At 29.5% G+C, this 26,415-nt stretch overlaps 2 protein-coding genes across 2 annotated transcripts; both read right to left on the bottom strand.

Annotated features, from left to right (window-relative positions):
• Positions 1-757: 757 nt before the first annotated feature.
• LOC108775138 (sensory neuron membrane protein 1) lies at positions 758-8,003 on the bottom strand. Its single transcript, XM_018541422.1, has 9 exons — positions 7,929-8,003; positions 7,262-7,375; positions 5,417-5,574; positions 4,645-4,844; positions 4,072-4,274; positions 3,170-3,425; positions 2,684-2,892; positions 2,331-2,557; positions 758-1,306 (listed from the first exon to the last, which is right to left on the bottom strand). The coding sequence occupies exons 1-9, from the start codon at positions 8,001-8,003 to the stop codon at positions 1,090-1,092; spliced, it is 1,659 nt and encodes a 552-aa protein (XP_018396924.1). The 3' UTR covers positions 758-1,089.
• Positions 8,004-12,086: 4,083 nt separating this feature from the next.
• On the bottom strand, positions 12,087-25,919 carry LOC108775132 (sensory neuron membrane protein 1). The gene is made up of 8 exons (XM_018541416.1): positions 25,700-25,919; positions 25,079-25,397; positions 18,564-18,575; positions 16,655-16,851; positions 14,978-15,183; positions 14,331-14,586; positions 12,693-12,904; positions 12,087-12,317 (listed from the first exon to the last, which is right to left on the bottom strand). The coding sequence occupies exons 1-8, from the start codon at positions 25,917-25,919 to the stop codon at positions 12,087-12,089; spliced, it is 1,653 nt and encodes a 550-aa protein (XP_018396918.1).
• Between the last annotated feature and the right edge of the window lie 496 nt (positions 25,920-26,415).

The following is a 26,415-nucleotide window of genomic DNA, read 5'->3' as shown; positions in this document are numbered from 1 at the left end:
TGTTATTTAATGCATTTGTTTACAATTTGAGAATTTTTATTGATGCTTGTCGATGTTTTTCTTTTCATAGATAGTGTTGTCTTCGAAAATTAATGACACCACACACTTGAGTAGTGAAAATTTATTTATCTATTAGAATAACCGTGTAAGTCTAGTCTTTTAGTTTTAATAGTTTAAAAATATTTTCACTTATTTCGACAAAGTTAGATAAATATATTATTTCTTTAATAGTATTCGGTTTTTACTCGTTTCGTATCTAGTCGGATAATTAATAGTAGTAGTTGTATTTTTGTAATTTTGATAATCTATTAGATAATCGAAATCTGATCTAAATCTAAACGGTTTGTTTTTATTAAGAATAACTAATTATGTATGTCTGTTGTCAGCAGTCCTTAGCCTTCTATAGCTTTACATACCGAATTCCTATATAATAAAACCAAAACTCATTAATGGTATAAAAAGTGTTTTATAAAATTCTCATAAAGTTTGAAAAATCTTCAAATATATTTACATAATTGATTTACGAAACCGAAATGAAGGTTAAGAACTGCTGATTTATACTGTACAGTGTACAATTATTACAAGTGCATTACAAAATGAGAGCTTAATAACATTCTTACAACGAGGTAGTTAAATAATTAATTTCAATTATGTTTCACATGACGCATTGAGTCTTATCTATATCCTTATCAATATATTCTTGAGTTTAATTGTTTTTAAAGAAAAACCGTATTTATCTGTTATGTTATATCTTTGGTAGATCTGAGCTAAAATATCAGCTCCAGATATGCTTGACAATAACATTATTGCCATAACAGTTTATCATACATATTTATCATAATAACTTCAACTCTTTTAGTCCTTCAGTCACTTAATGCCGCTACATTAAATTCTTATTTTATTTTTATAAAAGAGGACTGTTTATTATCCTATACTTTTCGGAACACCTTTGTCCTTCGTCGTATTTGAAAAAGCCTGATCACCTATATACAATAATAATAATTTTAGTTTAAGAAAAATGTTTGGGACTGAAGGGAGATGGACTTTCTCGACGTTAATATTTATATTAGCCTTTCGCGCTAATAGTGTTCAATTTCTGTCGAGACTAGACGGTACCGACGCTGCTTGTATCGTGCTGATGTTCATCCCAGGTGGCCAGCTCTTCTCCTTTTTGTTGTCGTCCCCGCTAGTCTTCGGAGTAACTTTTGTGATATCTAATTTGCCGCTATCACGATTCTTATAGTATAAATATCCGGTTCCGCCGCCCAGGCCTATCCCTCCTAATATTAACAGCCACTTCAGAAAACTGCAAATCGTAATATCAAATTAATAGATGATTTATTATATCGCGGTGATCCAAGAGAAGCCAAAGAAAGTAGTAATTACTTAATCCTGATTTAATTAATTTTAATTAAGTTTATTTATCAATGTTAAAATGTATGTGTAATTAAATTATATACTAAGAGAAAAATTTTTGGTATTTATATGGTTGTTCCAAAAATGACTGTAAATTATAGTTAAGTTATAATAATTGCCGTGATGTAAGAATACTAGGTGTTTCAACCCATGTGAAACTGGCCCCCCAATATTAAAAAATCGATTTTTTTCTTCATGCATTCGTTTGCTCATCGTTTGCTCACGAATGCTCAGTTGGAATTTTCGTTTGCTCACCCTTAGTTCAAAAGAGATACAAGAAAATTAAGTTTTGGTATCGAATTAAAAAATCGATTTTTTTCTTCATGCATTCGTTTGCTCATCGTTTGTTCACAAATCTTGTGAACTAAGGGTGAGCAAACGAATGCGTGAAGAAAAAAAATCGATTTTTTAATATTGAGGGGCCAGCTTCACACGGGTGGTGTTTCATGCGCAGTCGGATGACCAATCAGAAATTTGTTAAATTCTATAAACTTAAGCAGCTTTAGAAATTTATTATCAATCAGAAATTATTCTTAAATATATTCAGTCATTATTTCGCGCAGTAATACTTCGGATTCTTAATAATGTAATTATTTTGTAGTAATTACAATAATTTTTATATAGTAACAATAACTATGTAACAATTATAGTAATTTTCGGCTGCCATACATATACTTATTGATAGTATATATATATAGATAAATATAGTTATCATTGCTAACATTATAGCAGTTATAATTATAATTATATAGCAGTAATTACTATAATTATGATAATTATATATATGTAAGTATAATTAAAAATATTATATCGAAAATGTTTCTCTTAATATAGATATTATATGTGTATGTATACGTGATATTTTTTATCAAATATAATTATTTAAAAAACTTAGCAAAAATCGCAACACTCACCTGACAACCGCCAACACTTTAAACACCATCTTCACTTTATTGACGAACTCGTCGTCGAGAGTTATTCCTTCCTCTACCCAGAACAGAGGCAGCAGTGCCTCCGGAAAATTCTTCATTAATTTGAACTTTGGTATCGGTTGTATGAACATATTAAACTGCAACCTTTTATGCGCGCGTATTGGTGTAGCCGTCATCGGTTCAAAATCCATATCAATCTCATGCTCCTCCTGCCGATCAATACCATTTATTCAAAATTATATATAAGTATCTTTCATATTTAATTAGTAGTTATTTTATTAAATTATTTATTTTTAATCATGATTATCACAATATATTGTTTCTTTGTCGATCACCTGATTCGGACGTAAACCATCCACCAGTTTTAAATATCTTCCGTCGGTATCGTAAAAATGCGGCAGAGATCCAATAATAGGCACGCCTAAACATTTCGTCATATCGTAGAAATTTCTTGGCAGACAAGTCTCCGGTGTCCGGCAGAAGCACTTTTCCATAGGATTATTGCTATCTCCTAAATTCGCGGTGTAACGGAGAGTTTTAACGCCTGCGAATTCAAAATTGTTAAAGTAATAAGTAACAGTATAAATAAATATACATATATTTACTTGTCGCGTCGTATTGTGTTTCGACATTTCAAAAAATTATATAATAGATACTAATTATAATCATAAGTTTCGTTAAGAGATGCACAAAGTGTTACATCATTTTTCAATAACAGGTGCATGATTTTCTGCAAATGATTTTGCATCTTAAAACATTAAAATCTAATTTTACTTTTTATAAAATATAAATTTTAAGTTAAAAAATTTTTAAATACATGCCTTTGACTTTGGTATGGCGCTCGAATTTTGCACTAAGACTTCGACAGATTTCATAGCCAAACGAGACGACGTCGTCGTCCGGCCCGAACAGAGGCGCGAAAATTGTTGAATCAGTACCGTTGTAAGCGTTGCAGTGATCTTCCGGCCAGATGTCTAATGCAGGTTTACCATTGAATTCCAAAACTTGACCGACTTCCTTGTAATTTCGAACACCACGCAGAACTTTCATACGTTCCTCCACGGCGGTACCGTTTTTCTGTAAACATTAAATTTTCCGTGAAATAATAAATCGCGTTTTCATCATTAAAGAACAATGTAATACATTCTTCTAATTTTTGCATACTTTTTATCTATGCACTTTTCGCAAATATGTAACATCCAGCGAAATGACAACAATTTAGTTTTATTATAGTTACGACGAGATTGCCAGATGCAACATAATAGTTTGTTATTATCTCCATGCGTGACTCGTTTTTTTAAACATACAATTAAGCTACTTTATCTACTTATTATCATATATCTCCAAGAACTCAGGGATGTTATAGAGTTACGTTAAAATAATATCCACATCAAACTAAATATATGATACAATAAAATATATAGTTTCAGAAACAATAGTCACTCACACAAATCACTCAATAATTAGAAAATTCTAAATAGTTTTATCTGTAAAATAATTGTGGTAAAAATATTAAATTTTAATAAAGATTTGTTTGAATTATAATTAAATATTTATTAAATATGAACGTATCTTTATTTGATATAAAAACCATTAATTTGATTTTACTATCATTATTTTATTGAGTAAATATTTGTATACTATAAGTAAAAAAAGTTTACTTAGTGCTATTGTTTAAAAAAATATGTATCAAGATTTAGAAAATTTTTTTTAGTGTACCTACCCCACCAAAAAGAGAGAACTTGTAACGATTTTCACCGTCCGGTATCAAATCTTTTGCTTCCGTCTTCAATAAATTGCACACCGCCGATCCGGCGAAGTCTTTCACGTCGCAATCGACAGGTAGACCGTCAAAAAGTATGTCCTTTGCCTTGGCTGTCACGAATATCGAGTCCGGCTTGTGGAAGATGCTATCGACGGCTTTGCCTACGTTATTCAATCGGTAATAAATTTTAACAAGACAAATTATGAATGTATATTTTAAGGCTAATATAATGACGTGTTTTGCAAATCGTTCGCTATTTTTATTGAGTTTAATCGTCGCACGAGGCAATGTCTCGTGTTATAAATATGGTGATCGAGGCAACGAAGACCTTATAAATAATTCGCACCTTCGCCTAAGGTGTACGTACGCTATAGAAAAACGTATCTCGCGTTCCACTTTAAACCTTCCGGCACACATTTATTATTATAGTCCACGTCGACCCTGTGTGATACAGCCGATTCGCGACTGCAATCGATACGCGACATTGAAAGAAAATGATATTTAATACTGATAAATCGTATGTGTACGTACCGACGACACCGATCGCGGCGGGTTTGTCCAAAAGCGTGGCCCCCACCATGCCCAGAATCATGAGATGAGGGAATACCATTATCTCATCCCCCGTCAATGGATTGCTCTTCTTGGCGTTGAAGAACCATGTTGTCTTCATACTATACTCGACGGAGTCCTCTTCTTCTCGATCGACGAGATCAAACTTTACCTTGTACTCCCTGAAGTTGATATTCGAATGTTTGAAAATTTTTGAGAATGAACAAATTTACGAAAGCATACGTGACTTTTTATTAATGTAAATTAAGTAAGAAATTAAGTAAGTTCTAGTCTAAATCAAAACAAAATTGGCTACACGTAAAAAGGACGATTTTACTGAAGTACCTAAAAATTTAGCAGTATATATAGATGTAGATATAAAAATATTTTTGTTAGAGAATAACATAATAATTATGAAAGGCATTCAAACATAATGAGCAATGCTGCAAGAGTTTTGACATTTTAACAACTAATTTGGGTCTAACCAAATTATTTTCAAATCTGTATCTAACTAAATTTTTAGCTGCTTTAACAAAACCATTCTTTCCATGGACCTATAACAAAAAAATGTGAAAATAATAGAATATAGTATTTAATTTTTAAACAAAATGTAGAAATAAAGTTAGTTTCAGATGCTGATGTCCATTCTATAAATTCTGTGACAATATTAGATTTGAAATATGTCGTTAGATTTTATTATAAATATTAAATCGTAAATTTTCGTACATATAAGAGTATTAGATTAAAAGCTTACTCGTAGAAGAACGGCCCGACTTCTTGTACTTTCGGCTTTTTACCCTCCTTAATTTCATCAGGATTGGTTATATTGAACATATAAACCTTAAAATCCAGTGGAAACGGAACAACCGTCCACATATCGCGTATTTCACTTCCTGGTTTCAGTTGAACCGCCTACACATATACGTTAAATCTTGTCAATTTACGATTACAATATAATTGATAAATGAAATAAATGATGACGATTAAGAAAGATAAATGACATTTGCAAGGAATATAAATTATTAAATAAAGGAAATAAGTTATATAGGAATTAGCAATAACTTCGTACATATAACAACTTTTATCAAAATGATTACATTAAAGATATAAACGAACGTACTTTTTCTTCGGTTAATTTATTTTAGCTATCATCAACTAACGCAATATAAAAAAGTGTTTAAGTTCAAGTCATATTAAGGCGTGCTCTTGATTGTTACAGGTTTCCATTAGCCTATTTCCTTTACTTGATAAATAATGAAAATGTGAGTTTTGTAAAATACTTAATTTTTTTATTGTGGATTTAATTTTTTTTTAAATTATGGATTTAAGATAGATGATTTTGAAACAAGGTTCTTGGTGTTTGCAGCGAACTTGGTATATTATTTAAAACTTTGCAATAAAAAGTGGATCTGTATACCAACGTGGATTGCACAAATTACAGTTTTAACGAACATTTATGTTAGCGAATGTTACGATAATTGTAGCTGTGAGAATAAAATAGGTATTTATCCATGAAATTAATTCTAAAAATGTGTTTATGTTTTATGTAACGGTATATTAAAAAAAAATTAATATAATTTTTTTTCACCATTTTTGGACAGAAAGTTATATTGCAATAAAATGCGCGCCAAAGCAATATATTGTATAATAACAATACATAATGACAACTAAGGTTCAAGGATTTCGTGACATATGCTTTTGTAGAATGACTTGAACGTTTTCGATACATAAAGTACGAAATAATAATGACTACTTAGAGATCAGATGCTTACGCAAAATTTCTGGGAACAAAAAAAATATATAAAAAATATACGAAAATTTATTAACATAGTATAAATATTTATATTATGTGTGTAATATAACATTAATAAATAACGTTTTGATAAAAATATAGGAAACGAAAATTTCATAATCTGGAAAACATTTATGTGCATATTTCTTTGAAATTAATTTTGCGAATCACATACAGAAATAAAATTATTAAAAAAAACTGTAATTAAAAAAATTTTTTTTAAACACAAGCAACTTGTTCAAATAAAAAAAAAGCGCTAACAAAGCGTAATTATTTTAACTACTTCTATTATCAACAATTTGTATGAAATAATAATACCTTGTATCAGAATTTTATAAATTGATTTAAATTATTATCATAATGCGATATGTATAATGTAACTAGTAATATATGTCACTCTCAAGTCAAAGAGAGTCACATAAACATTAGCAAACGATTACAATCGGTTTCAAGCGATTTCCCACGATTTTAAACGTTATAATAATGAAGCGCTAGACTCGCATCGACTCACGTTGACTCGCATTCTTTATTTTCACTGGTTCTACTGACACGTTATTCATACGATTTCATGTGTACGTCATTATAATTTGAGTTAGATTCTATTATGATTTCTAGCGTTACTAAGTTAAAAACTGTTGACTCGCGAGTGACATGCCTCGACTAATATAAATTTAACAAATATAAATAATATAGAAATATGTCACTTTCTTAGTAATCATATGATCACTTATTTACATTTTCTTAGCAAGACTAAAATATTTTATACAAAAACAATAAATTTATTATTATAACAATACATTCGCTTACCTTTTTAATCTGCGATCTAATCAATGCTGGAAATCCGAACCAAAGTACAATGCCAAAGATGAACGAAACTCCACCGCCAATTCCGAGCTTTTTTATAGACACCATTTTAAAGTTCTGCAGAAACGCCAAATGATATTTAGGCACAAATATACGATCTGACCGAAATAGATATTTTAAACGTATAAAGCAATCATTTGTAAAAACTTAAGTGGTTCGGATTACATAAAATTGCGAATAAACATTTAAGTTCGCGAATCTGTTACATAATTGCATACTGTCTAAATTCTTTGAGATAAAATTTCACTATAAAGGGTAAAAATTGAAAAGTCTTGAGGAAGAGTGATTCAATTTTCAATCTTTAAGAATGAGATTTTACTCTTCAGAGTGACATTTGTTCTAAAAATTTTAGAAAATGTTATGTACTTATTGGAAATATTAATAACGATCAATTATAATTTATCGCTCCGTTTAAAGTCAAGACATTATCATTATGGCGTTCATATAAAGGAAACGTAAACACGTTAATTGTAAAAGACTCAGCCGATATCTTTTTGGAGCAATCGCTTTTATAAGGGTACGTCAATTTTTCACGAGCTCCATTCTTGATTTGCGAAAATCGAAGATCGACATTATAAACGATCGAAACCTTATTATATTCTTCGAAGACGCGGAGTACGTTGTCAAACGTTTTACCAAACGGAAACGCGTGCAGCAACTTCGAACATTTTAAAACATCGTACATCCTCCGAAGTTCGCGAACGGCGACGTCATATGCACGTCGCTTGGTGACCATTATTATGTTTTATAATGACACTTATATATAGAAATGCCTGTCCTTGCCGGTTTTGCTCCACTCTGATTCGGAAGAAACACCTTTTGCTGCACTGCACTTAATAAAAAAAGATTTAAGATAAAAAGATTTCTCTTCTTTTTAAAACTCTCTTACTCGATCTCTCATGTTCATGAAAATTTCGTTTGCGATGCGTAAAAATTAGATTAAAATGAATATTAGAATATTACAATATAATGTGTAAGATACTATTAAAGAAATTGAATATAAGAATAAAAGTAACATATGTGTGAAAGTAGGTATTCTCAAACTTGATATACAGAAAGGGAAAAAAAAACGATTTTGTTAAAGTATCTAAAAATTTAGATGGATACTTATAAATTTAAAAATAACTTTGTTGGACTATCAAAATAATTATTAGAACATTTAACGTAGAATGTTGATGATAATTCTGCAAGAAATTATAATATTCTAATAACTTGTACGTTTTACATAATTATTTTAATAGTTTAAACAAAATTATTTTCAGATCTATATTTAGCTAAATTTTTAGATACTTCAGCAAAATTGTTTTTTTTATCTAGTAAAATAAAATATAAAATAAAGGGTGTATGAAAAGATATATTCTTTGTTTTATTACTATTTAATTAATAAATTAATATATTTATTTTAATATTGAGAATATTGAATTAGAATTCGTAACATTCATTGTTTACACAAAAAATTAACTAAAAAGTAATTCATTTATCCATAATTTTACGTTAAATAATAATATAAAATAAAGATCATGTCTCACGCGCGCGAAAAAAATTCTGCGTTTGAGAGTGGATTCTTTCTATTTTTATCTTCTAATCCAAACAATTTAACTAAGCGCATAATCTATTCTTTGGTATCTGCGTATCAATATTCACTAACAATATCAGTATTCAGTTTTCAGCAATTTGTGTGATTCCATTATCAATATTGGTATGTTTAGAGTATCAGAATTCCTTAATTTTTCCTGTCGATCATTCTGCAGATAAATATCGCTTTGCGTGATTTACGTTCCTTTCTCGCCTTTAGATCTACAAAAACCGGATTGATCGTACAAAAAAAATCTCGCGTTAAAATTTCAATTATTAGAATCTTTGTTCACTCTGTGGTCCTTTTTTCACGCAGTATACACTGTTCGCGTTGCTTTATCCGCGTATGAAATTTTATACAGATATTTTAAGCTATCGAGAGTCGCAAGGTGGAAGCCTAGACCTTCCCGACTGTCTTCGCACCTGTACGGTCTTTCGACCGAACTCTTCACACCACCCTTGTCGTCCTCGTTGTCGTCGACGTCGCCGTCGCTGTTGATCGTGCGCGGCTCGTCGTGAACGGACTGCCCGCGCGATAATGACACCGATGTCTTACACCAGGCCGGCGTCGGCGTACTCCAACTTGTCCGGCCTCGTTGTCCTCTCGGTTTTCCTACGTAATAACACGGCATCTCCAGCAGAATAGGCTCCACCAACGACGACGACACTGCGTTCGACGTGCAATTTTACTCGCTGACTCGCAAATGTGTGACACTGAAGAACATCCGATCATAAGTCAAAAGAAAAATTAGGCTGGCTGATTCTAAAGTCATGATGACCTTTGCTTATCGCGTGTTCTTCAATAACGTATATAGATATTAATATGATGAATAAACACATTGAAAGAAAAATGAACAGTTAATCGTTTTATTAAAAGTTTCTTAACATAATTGATTGTGTAATTCTAAAGTACCTATTATCTAATTAAGAATGTTATATATATTGTATATATACCTTTGAAATACCTTAAGATTTCGGTCGTTATACTTAATAGGTTGCGGATGACGATGATCGATACTTATGAAATGTATGATTTTGGATTAAATTAACCCTTTATCTACAATTATATTCTCATTTTTGCTGTCTGTAATATGGGTCTTTTTTGTCCAGTTCAAGTTTTTTTATTGTTCTGAACTTTTAAAAAATGTAGGAAAATTCACGGTTATACTTTTCAACACCTCTGTTACATGAGGCTTTACTACTAATAAGATATTTTAATAGAAGGAATTAAACTTTGTCTTCTTTTATTTCGGAAAAATTTGAAAATGAAATTTTCTCTTGTGCTAAACAACACCCAGATTGCAGACAGAGGATTAAATTTAAAATAAATGTCGTGAAGTTTATTAATGCGTCTCTCTGATTCTCTGCCACCCTTGTTTTTCTCTTTTTCTTGTGGATCAGGATTTCCAATCTCTAAAAATCAAAATTTCTGTTACTTTTCTTATAACAATTAATTAAACTATCTCTCTTGTTATCTTTCTTGAAACAATAAATCTTTGAATATATTATTTTAAAAAAATGAGATTTTTCGACATTTTTTTCGGAAAGATCATAGACTTTGGTACAGATAAAGATCTCTTGTATGTTTTATCTGATTTCTTACGTATACAAAATAAGTTAAGTATATAATTTATAATATTATTATGTGAAATAAGAATATGAAGATATATTTAAGTGTATCTTGAAGTAAAATACGATTACGCGAAGCAAAGAGTAACTTATTCACGCAGGTTGTGACGACTGTGTCGCAATATACATATATAATTTGATTTTTTTAAATGTTTGTATTATGTACAAATTAAGATATAATTTGGGAATTATTTTGTTTTATTTTTCATTGTTCATTTATATTGTTTATATTAATACTCAATAACAATAATAAAATAATAAGATACAATTTAGATAATTTATATATAATACTTTAAGCAATTCTCTTTTACAACATTATAATAAAAGTTAATGACATTAAGAATAGGTTTATTGATTTTAATTATCAGGTTTAATCGACTAGGTATTTTGGATCAAACAAGACACCTTTTATAATAAGCATGCAACAAAAATGTATTAATAATAATTAATATATAATTTTTTACATATTTATGGTCTGCTAATATGCATTCATAGATCGACATCGTTACTTAATTCATCGTTATAATTAATTAATCTAATTAACTAACATTAGAATTAATAAAGTGATTAGAATTAATAAAGATTCTGATATCTAATGTATCTTTCAACAATGATATTTTTTAAAATAATATATTAAAAATATACGATAAAAACGTTATTTGATTACGGCCCGTGTGTATTTGTAAAGTAAAACACGGATACATTATTTCTAATACGAATACGAAGCCTATAACAGTCTAACTTGGATCTTAGTTGCTTGTATATAATTTCACGTGAATTTATATACTGATATATGCAATCTTTCTAAACTGTGCGCCGAACAATTGTCGAAATCTTGAAACACACAACTCTATTTATTTCTATCTAAGTAAGTATTACAATAATGGAACGTGTTACTAGATAAATGTTGTCGAAATATTATTCAAATAATGGCATCAAATATTATTGTGTATTATTAATATTATTCTATTATTCAAGTAACGGCATCTTTAATTTTTAAAATGTCGTTATTGATCTCGTATCGGGTCAAAAATATTAATTTTTATATCAAATCTTATAGAAGCACTCGAGATCCAGCTTGACCGTTACGGCATGTTCTCATCGGTTTTCATTCACTTTGTATTTTCGATATCACGCAATTAATATAATACCTTCTTCCAATTTCTTTAGTGTAACAATATAATTATTACTCCCTGTTAATCAATTCTAGGTGGTATTTCAGCTGGTATGGTACTAATGGCTAACTTTCCCTTGTTCTCCTCTTTACCCGGCAGAAGATCTGGTACCGCAACTTTGCCTGCATTGTTTTCTTTGTAATACCTCATCATAGCGACAGTAAACGTGCCCAGACCACCGAGCATCATGAGCCACATCACTATCCTGCAAAAAAAAAAATTAATTAGTCCGCCGCAGCAGTTTTGGTACGGAAACACCATGCCAAAAAATTCTATCGCAAAATAATTTTTTGTATGCAATGTTAAACATTTCATAAGACGAAGCTAAGCCATATATTGAAACCATAACGTAATAAAAACTGTGAAAACTTGTAAAAAAATGATATTAATTACTTTGCAATTAAAATTTGTAAATAGGCAACTTTTAGGGGTTTTATAAGAATATTCCCAAGTTCAAGACCATCTTCCACCCAAAATAGCGGAAAAAGCGCTTCCGGAAAGGACTTCATCAATCGAAGTTTAGGAATGGGTCCAACTACCACATTGAATTGAATCTTTTTGTACGCTTTTATTGGAGTGCCTGTCATCGGATCAAAATTAAAAGTCATCCGGTGCTTTTCCTGCAAACAGTATCTCTTATTACAATTCGGATAAAATTCGTAATTGTTTTATTATTTGTAGCAATTTTACATAGTTAGAAATTGTCACGGTGAACTCACATTGTTTCTTAAAATTCATTTATTATCAATTCATTATTATTTCTCTAAAATTAATTTTATTTATTATTTGATATCTTCTTTAGCTCTTGCTTAAAATTAATTTTATACATATTTACATAAATTATATAATAGTAGAATAATATAAAAGAAAGAAAAAGCTATTTTATATGGGTAAAAAATCGTAGAAAAAAGAATAATATAAAATTAATTTTATTATTTTAAATTATTATACATTACATTTATTTTAAAAAGTGAACAAGCAATTGTTAAACTTACAGGAATGGGATTTACACCCTCAACCATCTCGAGGTATCTCGGGTCGGAATCGTAAAAATGAGGTAGACTTATCCTTAAAGGCGCGTTTTTACAGGGATTTGCATTAAATATGTTCTTAGGCATGCATCCTTCGGATTCTTGACAAAGACACCTCACATCCTCATCCTCAGACGGATCGCCTAGGTCCGCAGTGTAATGTAGCGTCCTGAAACCTGTGTTACAAAATTAATTAACCTGATCACTTTACTAATTTTTGTTTCCAAGCATGTTTTAGAATCGGCAAAGAGCAAACACTTAGTGTGAAAACGAAATTTGAAAAACATACAATTTTTTATTATATTATGTTTAGAATTTAAATATCTTTACAATTTGATTAATTCTTACGTGATAACTCAAACTCTTACTCAATTTAAATTAATTTTTAAAAAATTGTTATAAAAAGAAGTCAACTATAAATCAATAAAATTAATATATATATATAATTACCTAATTATACACAGTTCAACAGTTAAGAGTTGTTTTTTTTTTCAAAATGCATAGCGTATGTCCTAAAGAAATTCTTTTGTGCTAAACACGCTATAATTATCAGAATTGTGTAATACATCAGGATATTTAATAAATTAGAATGTAATAGTAAATTGTAATAGTTTCTCCATTTAACTTATTATTCATTTTATTATTTATTTTAACTTATTATTCATTTTATTCCAATTTACTAAAAACATGCTACGTAAATGATGATAGCATCATATTTATATCCAAAATCTTTGGATTACGTACTATGATACTTTAAAAAGAAAAAAGAAATAATTTTTGTTGAAGTATATAATCTCATACAAACTATAAAATTTAAGCTACAACTTAATAAAAATGAGTCTTACGATCATAAATTAAAATTCATTTGAAATTAGCACTTGAATTGTACTTTTAAATGTATTGCAATCTTTATTTAAAAATAAGTGTTCGTTTTTTTCAGTGAAAAAGTATTAAAAATGATAAAAAACGTTATTTTTCACACTCTGAGCGCAAAATACTAATTTTGCTCCCTATATTGCGGGAGCAAAATAGCACTTTCTCTCCCTAGGGAGAAAAATAGTACAGAGGGAGCGAAATTGCTATTTTGCTCCCTCGGGAGAGAAAGTGATATTTTGCTCCCGCAATATATGGAGCAAAAATAGTATAATTTTGCGCTCAGAGTGTGAAAAAATAGTATGTGCATCGCGGGAGCACAGGTGTTTACCGACGAGTGCGAATTGCAGCCCTCGCTTCGCTCGGGCGTCAAACGCGCACTCGTCGGAAAACGCCTATTTTGCTCCCTAGTTGCACAATGTACTATTTTGGCTCATTTTTCTTTAATTTACACAAAACCTTAATGTACTACGCAAATTCTACCACTAGTAGGATTGTGTTCAGCACAAGAAATCTTTGAAATTATATTTTATGACACTTTTTGGAGAGAATTTTGTTGTTGAACAGTGTTAGAGTTTCGCATCAGATCTCTTTCTCTCTCTCTCTCTCTCTCTCTCTCATATATGTATATATGTATGTATAATGTATATATAGTTGAATTTTATGTGATTCACAATAGCAAAATATTTAAGAAATTAATTAAGAAAGCAAATATTTTTCATAAAATACCTTGAACTTTCCCTGATTCCATATAATAAGCACCAATACTTCGACAAAGGTCTAAGGAGTGTACCCAGACTTCTTTTTCTTTGCTGAGAAATGGTGGGAAGATAGTTCCGTCTGTTCCACGAAAATTGTTGCAAGGACTGCCAAACCACAAGTTCATCTGTGTACTATTGCCTATCGTCACCACACGACCTACGTCTTTGTAATTTTTAATCCCACGGTATACTCTTATTCGTCCCGGCAAACGACTTCCGTTTATCTAAAATAAAAAGATAACATTTAAAATATATTGAATTCTTAGAAGTTTTTTAAACTAAAAAATATAATGATCCAAATTAATTTAATTTTGCCTGAATTCAATTAAATTAATATGCACGTATATACATCCTAAATAAATTAAATTTTCTTAATTTTATTTTAATGATTTCTGACGATCAATGATAATATTATTTTCTTTTCATGTGATCGAAATAAAAAATACATTATATGTGAATATATTTATAAAAATATTACTTAAAAATACGGTAAAATTATGTAAAAATAAGATAGATAATATTTTTAAAGACAAAAGAGCTTTTTTTTATTCACTTTTATTAATAATATTGTAATATAACAGCGTAAAAAATTTGTGTTATTTGCAGATATATTACCGTAGCAAGATAACCAAATCTAAAACGTAAACCCTCCTCTCGGATTAATGTCTCTTCTTTTTCCTGTAAACCGTTGCATACTGCGGATCCAGCAAAATCTGTGACATCCGTGCAATCAAAAGGTACACCACGAAAAAACAAATCTCTTACAGTAGTTTTAGCAAATATTGATTCGGGTTTCTTGAAAATACTATCAAACGCTTTGCCTAAAAAAAAAAGATAATTATATTTAGTTTGCCTTTTTTGTATAACATTTTGAGAGAGAGGAGAAAGAGAGAGAGAAGGATATAGTATAAGGAGTATAAGATTATAGGTATATATATTATATGATATATATATATATATTTTAGAATAAATACATGCGTGCAATATAAATATATACGCAGCTAATATAATTGATATAATAGCGACAATAAAAACCAAAATTTTTGATAGTAAAAGTAATTTTGTTCCCATAATGCAGGTTAATATTTAATATTGTATAAGTAATTTTAATGTATTAGGATATCGAGTTTTTTGTCACTTTTTGTAAATTAAGCATTGTTTGTTATTAAAAATCAGAAGATTACTAATTATTATGGCAGGCCTGTCCAATTTGAGCTCTGGAGTCGTTAAATCATTGATGCAAAAAAAAAACAATATAAGGTAAATGTACCAGTTCGTGGACACGACCCAATTGTTGGACAAATTGTGACAATTTTAAATATTAAGCTTTTGATAATATATGTGTTACTCTAAATAAATTTTTAAGCAATTTTTCATATTATTTAGAAATTAAGTATTATATAATTTATTCATATTAAAAATGATACTTTTGTAAAAAAAATTTCGTTTATGGACAATCGTCCATTTATTTTTATTAAGACATTCACACATATGCGTGTATCAATTATTGGTCATTCCTTAGCGTACCTGTCTACTGCAAACATATTTTGTATATATTACATATAAAACTTTATATAAAACTTCACTAATTACAATTTCGATAAACTTTTTTGAACAATCTTGATTGATAAGTAAGTAAAATACGATTCTCTTCTATAATAAGAAGATTGCTTATTATTTGTTCAATAATTGGGTCATACTTTTGTGGACACAGAGACACGTCACATTTTTTGTCCAATAATTAGGACATTTGAATCATATTATATTTATGACTAAATACAATTTATAATAAACGCAAATAACATATTTGATAATGGATTTAGTTTCAGAAAACATCCATTCTTACTAAGCATGTGTAATAAACTAAAATTTTAATGTTTCTAAAGTTTAAATAAATGATTTCGTCGTGCAATTCCTTAACTGTCCAATAACCGGTACATTTACCTTAGATTTCAGAGACTGTAAAGTGTTTATATGCGTCGACGGTTAAACCCTTTATAGTCCATGAAATCTTACATTAAATTTTTTTGCGTTGATGGCTCTGTGTTTTGGAGATCAAATTGAACAGGTCTGGCAAAATTAGTAATCTTTCGATTTTCAAAGACAAGCAATGCTTGATTTTACAACAAGTGACGAACAATTCGATCCGAAAAACAAAGATTACTTAAACAATATTAAATATTAAATCTCAAAATTACATAAATTATTTAACTGAATATCCACAAGTTAAAGCGGGCATTAAAACTTCTTTAATTGTGTGAATAGAATTCTATTCTTTCGTTAAATACTTACTAATTACACCCAATGTAGATGGCTTGTCTCTTTGCATGACTAAGGTTACCATTAGCATGAGAGGATGAAACGCGTAAATTTCCACGTCGTCTGACATAATGCTTTTCTCCTGATTAAAGTACCAAAGTTGTCGCAAACTGTATTCAACAGTGTCATCTTCCTCTCGATCTACGACGTCTTCCTTGTCCCGATACAAACTGAAAATCGGTTATTAATTTCCATTTTATTTTTACATATCATATTATAAATGACGAAGTAAAATTTATTTCTATTAGAGGTAAATTATAGATTATTTAAATAACAAAAGATTCTATTTTTAGTTAAAACGGATCTTGAAGCTTAATAACATTTAAATACGCAATAATTTTGCAAATACATTGCATATAAATATATTAAGCATCAAAATCCGCACAGGTATAGGATTTCTCTTTATTTGTATTATTCATTTACCGATTATTTTCCTTTTATCATCTTTACATCAAAATTTGCTCAATATTTTTCGTGTTTGAAACACTACTTTTATAACAAGTGACAAATTACCTCCATAACCATAAAATAAATTATTGTATTATATAAGAAAGATTACTCATAGTGGAAGGGTCCTAGTTCTTGAACAATCGGTTTCGCTCCTGATGCAATATCATTCGGATTTGTTACATTGAAGACATAAATATTAAAATCCAACGGTTGCGGAAGTTTCTCCCAAAAGTCGCGTATTTCGTTTCCTTTTTTTAATCTAACTTGCTGTAAAATTTGTAAAATACAGTAATTTAAACAAAAACGAGTCTTTCTTCTTGTATTATGGTATTCAAAGGATACTACAAAATTTAACACTTTACTACACAGCAACATTTTTCTTCACAGCATTTTTTCTTCACTTTATTTTAAATAATTATTATATTAGTAATTATTATTTATAATTTTTAAATAAAAATATATATTCTGTATAACAAAACGCATTTAAAATGTGTTGAAAAATAGTTTATCAAGATATTCACAGCTTGCAGCTAAAATCGAAGTAATCTAATATTAAAAGAACGATCTTTCTTGCAGTTCTGATTTCAGTATTTCGAACAAAACTTGTTAGATTGGGGGTCTAATGTATCAATCACTACTTACAGATTTAACTTGCGACTTCAGCATAGAAGGAAATCCCAAAGTATAACTAATAAGTCCAATGGAAAACGTACAAGAGCCTGCAAGTCCTAATGTTTTTATGGACACCATGTTAATCTGAGAACACACTGTGCAAATTAAATTATATTTCCTATCTTGGAGAGATTTTGCCAGCAGGTTAGCACCTTATATTCGTCATTAATATATAGCACAACATTGAGAATTTTTCCGATCGTAAAAAAGGATAATAAAAGCCTCAAATTTGGATTACGCCTCACATTGTCTATTCTTCATAAAACACGACTCGTGTTATTTTTCAATTTTTTGAAAATTTTTTGAGAGGCGCTCATTCTTTGCATCGACATTTTAATTTTTGAAATGTACCGATTTCTTGATTATATCAAATTTGATAAAATTTTTCTAAAATTGACAAAATCAACCAGCTCTAAAATTAACAAAATTCTAAGCTTTCACACTTAATGGATTCTTTGATATCTTTTTATTGATTATTCATATATAATTTTTACATTAATAGAATTTTGATGTTTATAAAATATCATCGAATGATTTGATGTTCAAAATAATTCGACTTTTTTAAAATAAATATGAAGTTCTTAATCTTTAAATTTATCATGTGGTCCTGTCTTCGGAATTCACAAATCTTTGAGTTTGATTTTTTAATTAAAAAAACTTTAGATTTTGTGCTTTCTTTTTCTTAAAGTTCTGTCGTAAGGCTTCTGTGAGGCACACCTGGAGAAATTTTTCTTCAGGTTGTTGATGTACGAATGTCCACTTTCGTCGATGTCTTACTCTCCGACCTCGGACGTCTTCTTATCGGCGGTCCTTCTCAGCAATTCTCATCGGCAAACTACCCTCTCCCTTGGAGTTGCTCTCATATTCACACATTCTCACATATACATATGTATATTTGTTTGTCCATTGACTGTGATTCGACGACATCGGTGTATTGCGACTGCGCGATCAGCAGCTTTTGAGATTTATCGAATAAAAATAGTTTCATGAAAAAGCTTAAATGGACTTTTCCTATATGATATTTGTGTTTCTTGTGTTTAACAGTTAAAAAAAATGATTGAAATTATATATAAAAAATAAGATGAGAAAATGAAAAGTATTATTCTATCTTTTTAAGAAAATGATGGTTTTCGTCTTTGAAAAAAATAATATATAAATCTCTGAAATACAAAATTTATAATATTCAAAACAGGCATGTTTAAAGTAGTAATAAAAAAAAGACTAAAATAGGTAAATTTTAAGTAATAGGGAAAAATTATCTGTACTGATATAAGCATCCTAAGAAAAGATGTATATATATTTCTAAAGTTTTTTAGTTTATGGTTAAGAAATATATAGTCCAAAGTAATATGACAGTGTATCGGCGACAATTTTCCAGTAGAAAATTATTAATAAAAAATAAAAATATTTTAATTAATTTAAAATAACAATATAATATAAAACTGTTTTAAACTTTAGAAAATCTAAACTCTTAAACAATATTTATCAGTAACATATATTTTATAACATATAAAATAATGTATCATACTAACTTTCTAGTAATTTTTTTGTCTATTATATTCAAAATGACAGTTCAAGTTTTAAAAATTTAAGAAATCTAAAGTATCAAGTCAAGACTATCCGAATTGATGACTAGTCAAAAGAACTTTCTAGTAATCTAAAATGTAATAAATAAAGCTTAATTTAAAAAACTATGCACATGCATAAGCATAAAAACGAAAGGTAAAAGGGACATTGTAAGAATCAAATAAAATCAAATTTAAAAAGTTAAATAACACGTAACAGTCATATATAATAAAAACTTCATCCTACAAAATTCTTAAATATACATCTCTAAAAAATACAAAATTCTAAAAACTACTTAACGTTTCGGCTCCAGGATTGAGCCCTCTTCAGAAGCAACATCATAACTCTTGAAGGTACTAATTATTAGATTAATCTAGATTATCCATCTCCGTACATTGTTCATCAAGCGATTGACAGATCGAAAGTAAAGAAAGCTATTTTAAGTGTAATAAATTAACACACAATTAGTCAAGTTAAATCTGCATATGATACATTTCGTTAAAATAAGTTATAATTCTGTCAAACCTTCAGAGATGGACATTGTTATTCAGAACTCTCACAATAACTTAGTGTAATACATTGGTATTCAGATCGTCAGTATATAAACGTTTTTAGAAGTCAAAAAATTATAAAATTATTTTTCACTGTTACAGATTTCAAAATATAAATTCGAGTGATATATTATATTATCTGCGACCATTACTGAACATGCTAACATAGTGAGTGCTAGATGATAACTGAGCCAGGCCACAAAATGACAATGTTAAACTTTGTTTATAATTGGAAAATATGCTTTATGGAGACTTTCTGTGTCGGTTTGTAAGTTAACACTGTTGTTCTGTCTTTTTATATTAAGCATCTCTGAGACTAAACGTTTTCTGTAGCACGGTTCTTCGTCTAGAATTTCAACTTCATCCCAACGAAATTCATGACCATGTTGTAACCTATGCTCAGTGATAACAGAACGCGTAGACGTGTTATATCTAATATGATTCCGGTGTTCAGCGATTCTAGTTTTTAGTTGTCTACCCGTCTATCCGACGTACGACGCATCGCAATCTCCGCATGAGATCTTATATACTACATTGTTCTTACAGTTTTTTTGGACGTATGTCTTAACATGCTTAAGTATTAATTTTTAATGTGTATTATTTAAAATAAAATTACTTCTGCTAAATACATTTTACAAATATCAAATTTTATGAATAATTAATTATATAAAAGTAGTGAAAAAAGTAGATTTCGAAACTTCATATTTTTCCATAATTAATATCCATTTGACACAAAAAATTATTTTTTAACACATATTTTTGCTTATTTCTAGAATGTTATCAATCAAATTTTATAAAATAAAGTACATAATTATCTTCCTATCTATCGATTGTGTGCATTTGAAGTATAGCTTACGATACATAGTTCAATAGCTGCAGGTATACGTTCTATGCGATCCCCTAGTTTTGTATATACACAATTTTTAACATAACCGGTTATTTACCATATCCGGAACTATAAATAAATTAATAAATGTCATCAAAACAAATAAAATTTAGTCATACTCAATGTAACGTGAATTAATTGCAATTACATATATTTTAAATGACGTAAATTAAAAAAAAAAAAAATTTGTGAATATTATAATTTATTTTAAACATTTTAATACAATAACACCGTTAGAAAATAAAAATTATTATATTTTTAAGTATATTTTGTAGGTTATTTTGTATTGATACCTAGAGTTCATTTTCTTCGATCGCAATGACGATGTTTAAGTCTCAACTTTAAGTCGGTGTTATGGATACGCGCCTTTGGTGTCAAGTGTAACGCCTATCGAGCGCAAAAGGCGCCGAAGAATTAATTAAATATGACATTGCTATAGATACCCTATACACTGCTACGAACAACTTTTATACATTATTACTAACGTCTATCGTAGACGTTGTTACCGTAACCGAGGTCCCATTAAAATAAATTGCTATATGTATATGAAAGAAAACCGAAGCGTGTAAGACAAGAATCTAAAGATATAAACCACTTCTAAAGAAATTGCAATCAAAATATGGAATGTGCATTCCAAACAATGTGTATAATTAGTATAATTACTACTGAAAGCAACGCACTTACGATCGCATGCTACAACGTTGCAAAACATTTTAATATAGTATGTGATTAACTTCTATTTTGTCTAACATAATGTTTCTCTTCTCACATTCAGAATGATATTTTAATAACACACATAAAAAAAAAGCAATTTCAACTTAAATTATAATTATTCAAACTTAAATTATAATTATTCAACTTAAATTATAAATTAATTAAATAAAAGTAATTATAAGGCTTTATATGTATAAAATAGTATAAATATAAAGAGGGCAAAGAACCAAGTAATTTAACAAAACAAATTTAATTTAAACAATCATGATATAAACATTATATTAAAATAAACGTTTTGATTCCGATCGGATCATTTTTTCAATGTTACATAAAATATATAAGTACATAATTATTATAAGTTAAATTGCTGCATACAATCTTGATTAAGTTAAACATTATAAATTAATATTTTCTTATGCAATAATTAGATTTGTTAGCATGCTAAATTATTATTACAGTCATTTAAAGGAATTAAAGAAAAAAAAATAAATTCAATACCTGCGAGGTTTAATTAATTATTAATATACAAAAATTTTTATTTTTATATATTGATAATTAATTACAAAGGATAATGCAATTATTAGACAATTATAAAATTTTATTTTTACATTCTGTTTCGTTGGTTAACCTACACCTGTGTTTATAATTTTAAATTATTTGGTAATCTGTATAATTGAATCACAACTGGATAACATCGTATATCTGTGTCATATTGAATCGACGAGAAACTCTCTTCTCTGTAAATGCGACGTTACATAAACAAATAAATAATCTACACTGTAACTATCTTATTACACCATGAAACTCGGATCAGAGTGGATATTTTTTGCAATTACGAGCGGTCGCCAAATTATTTGTGTGAGAAACTGAGCACCAACGTACGATCGCGATCAAAATCCCTCTTTGCAGAGGTGAAACACTCGCGTTTCGTACCGAAAGAGAGAAAATCCACGTATCTACCTGTCTAAACTGATACTGAGAGCTGTGATGGCAGAGAGATAGCGGTTCGCTCTAACGGGGTTACGGGTTTCTTTCGAGATAATGATCTGACAGATGACATATAGAACCTTTTCTCGGATGACATAGGGCGAGAACGTCCATGTGTTTTCTCGTTTTATTTACGGATCGGTGAATGGTGATCGATAACCAAGAAACCATCGTGTTTGTTCACACGATCGCTGATATATTGAGATCGTGTATAGTAGTCTTCTTATTCTTCTTAACTATCGTGCTGTTCGATTATCTCCCTCGCAATCTCAAAAATTTGAAATCTGCTTTCTAAACAATTTATTTCCAAAAACAATTGTTAATTCTTCTGTATGATAATAGATGATAATTTATTTTTTACGGCTTAAGTTTGTGTTGAAATGTAAATGTAAATAAAAATATTTTATTATAATATATAAAATTGCAGAAATCGAGTTAAACAATCTCCAAATTACTTTTATTCACTTTTATGTAAATCAAGTTCTAATGAATATACATTTAATAGCAGCAGCAAATAATAATTTTTTCCAAACATAAGTTATAAAAAGATATAATTAAATTTTTGTATTTATTTTTTTATATTTAATATCGATTAAAAATAATCAGTATGATTAATGAAGGCATAAATTATATTATAGTCATTGAAGACAGTATAAATTAATATATTTCAACTAATCTTTCTATATCTCTCTATTAATCTACATCAAAAAGTCTATTTCAATCGATCAGTAGCTGAAAATTCGCAAATTCTTCGGAAATCACTGAAAAATATAATTCTCAGACTTATATAGGCAAAAGTAGAATTATGTATGCTTCCTAACAACGAGCGGTAGTACCGCACAACGCCTCGCCTAGCAATTCGCTCGTCAACAATGCATGAGAGCCGCTACGTGGAAATCGCGACCTTTCCCTACCGCCTCCATCGGTATACTTTTCCGATCATAGGAGGTAGACACGACATTTTCCCTACCCATCGCTCGATGCGCAAACACGGACCGGACTAAGTTAAGACACGCAAAAGCATTTCATTGGCTGTTAAAACTTGTTCCCAGCATGATAACCAACTAATACGTCAAATTTTTCATTATTTATGCTTCTCGCATTGTTAAGGAGGCATTTTCTCCATTTCCACTACTTTTCCATTTTAAAGTTACTTAATTAATTATAACAAGGTCTAGGCTTGCGAACAATATTATCGCTCATGCCTACCTTTTGAGATGCAACTTTAATTTATATTGGGGGTTCATCGTTTATAATTTTATATCTTGCACGTCAGTAAAACTTACTATTATTATTAAAAGCGTTATTATTATTCAGATAATTACGTTTGTGATTTTCTGTATATTACTGACCTTTTTGATTTTGATAATCATTATAAAACAAAATATGTAGTCTGTTTCTTATATATAATTATTGTTTTAAATAAAAAAATTTTATATATGAAATATTAATTTCAATTATGATGTCGATTAAAAAGAAATGGTTGTGTTTCACAAAAGCAGTTAGTTTCTTCGCCAAGCGGTTGAATGTGAATGATTGATTGGATCTATGTATAAGTAAAAAGATTTTACTAAGAATCAATCATATTCAATCGCTTGGCGAGTAGGCTAGTTGCCTTGTCCATTGAACACGCCCAATGTCTTACAAGTCATCGTTTTTTAAATGATCTTATTCTAGCATTGATAAAGTTTCTGAAATAGAAATTATGTTGCACTGTTGTGATATTTTAATAATTTTAAAGTATATCTAGATATTAAATATTATTCATTGCAAAACAAATGTTATATAAAATGTATAATTTAATTTAACATACCATTAATCATGCGCTGTAGTTAAAAAGCACGAACATGAATAATGTTTATGAACTTTTCTGTTGGGCATATACGTGAATAAATAAATTGTTCTCACCTTGTAACTATGCTCAGTGCGCATATGTTATTACTGCATTAATCATGATAAAGATACTTACTAATAGAACAAGTTCATGCCATTTACACGTGGTAATAGCACGGTTCTCAAGGTTGCTCAGAAACATAAAATTTGGAAAAATATTTATTCGACTTAAAAAAAACACGGATTTTAGAAGAATATTTATTTTACTCCTTGATCTTTTTCTTTACGTAAAATTTGTAACAATGAGTAACGGAAAAATAGGAGAATCTCAGTAAGGGTACAAATATCTGAGAAGTAAATTTTTTAGTGTTGTTTATTATTATAAACAGAAACAGACGCATTCAAAAGCTCATTGATGCAGTAATCACTTTTTAAGATACATTTCAGTCAGAGGTAAGATTAATTATAAATAATAATTAACAAATAATTAATTATTAATAATAAATCTATAACAACAACAAGATAACTGCGCTTATGTAACTAAAAGATTACAATGACACGTTAAGTTACGATATCAGCGAAAATATAGTATCACTATTAGATTAAAATAAAATTCGACGAGTGTGCTACAGAGAGTACATTTATTGTTACAAATTACAATACAATTGTTGTTACAAACAACATTTGGGATTGCGGTACTTTAATATTGGGACCGGTAACACCGGGTACGGTTTTGGCACTGCTACCGGCACTGGGTATGGTTTTGGCACTGCTACCGGATACGGCCGATTTATATGCACGACCTTCTCAATGGGATACGGTACCGGCACCGGCACCGCTCGATCGATTGGGACGTGCACCTGTTTCTCGACTGTCACCGGGATTAATCGGTCCACAGGGACGATCCTCTCCACGGTGACGGGATACGGTTTAAGTACCGGCACGGGGCGATCGACAGGGACCGGCACAGGAATGTGCTTGGTAATCGGTACTGCTACGGGCACTTGTATCGGTTGCGGCACCGGATGCGGAACAGGCACAGGCACAGGAACATGCACTGGACAAGAATACGAAGACATTTCTCACAGATGTGTCTATACTGTCCATTAATATATATACATTAATTGCAACACTAGATTTAATTATATATAATAAATAAATTGAAAGCAGGTAAATAAAATTATATATTTTCTTTCCACTATACACAAAACTAAAACATTGAGAAACGGTAATTTATATATATGAACGGCTCCTTCTAATTAAACTAATTTAAATATTATTACGAAATTACATTAATTATATCAACGTGCTTTAATTTTAAGATACGTTCAAGATCAATAAAACTTTATGTTAACTTACCGACTTGCTGTTGAATAATGGGTGACGGTTCTGGAACTTCGTAATCCGGTGGACAATATACATGTATACTCAATCCATCCGTGCAATCTACGTTTCTTTTCCCATGTCTCTTTGCCTCTGAAATGTTCTGCAATTTCTCTGAATTCTTGTCAACGGGAACGGCTAAACTGCTGGCCAACACCAGCATTGTTACCTGCGTAAAAACGTGACGAAAAGTCATGTCGAGTAATTTACGTTTTTGTACAGAATTCTCGGACAAATCACTTTAAACAAATTTATTTTATAAAATCTAACAGCGTCCTAATCAGATGTATGTAGCCACATGAACAACATTTTGAAAAATAAAAATCTGATTATATTTTTGATAGATAAGAAATCTGACTAGAGAACAATATTCTCCATTTTTTGTCGCGATGTATCCGAATATAAATCACGCGGATTATCGAGGATGCACGGAAAAAATGGTTTTGCTGAAATATATCTAAAAATTTAGTTAAACACAGATTTGAAAATAATTTTTTATTTAGACTATCAAATATTACATAAAACGCTCAAACTGGTCACTAAAATGTTAAAACTTTTTGCAGAATTGTCATATCAACATTTAAACGTTCTATGTAATTATTTTAATTAATCAACCAAATTATTTTTAAATATGTAACTACATTTTTAGACAATTTAGCAATTCTGTCCTTTCCATGTAAGAAAATAAAAAC

Source organism: Cyphomyrmex costatus, unplaced genomic scaffold (assembly GCF_001594065.2).
Source record: "Cyphomyrmex costatus isolate MS0001 unplaced genomic scaffold, Ccosl1.0 scaffold286, whole genome shotgun sequence".
Classification (NCBI taxonomy): domain Eukaryota; kingdom Metazoa; phylum Arthropoda; class Insecta; order Hymenoptera; family Formicidae; genus Cyphomyrmex; species Cyphomyrmex costatus.
This window is presented reverse-complemented; position numbering and strand designations above follow the sequence as displayed.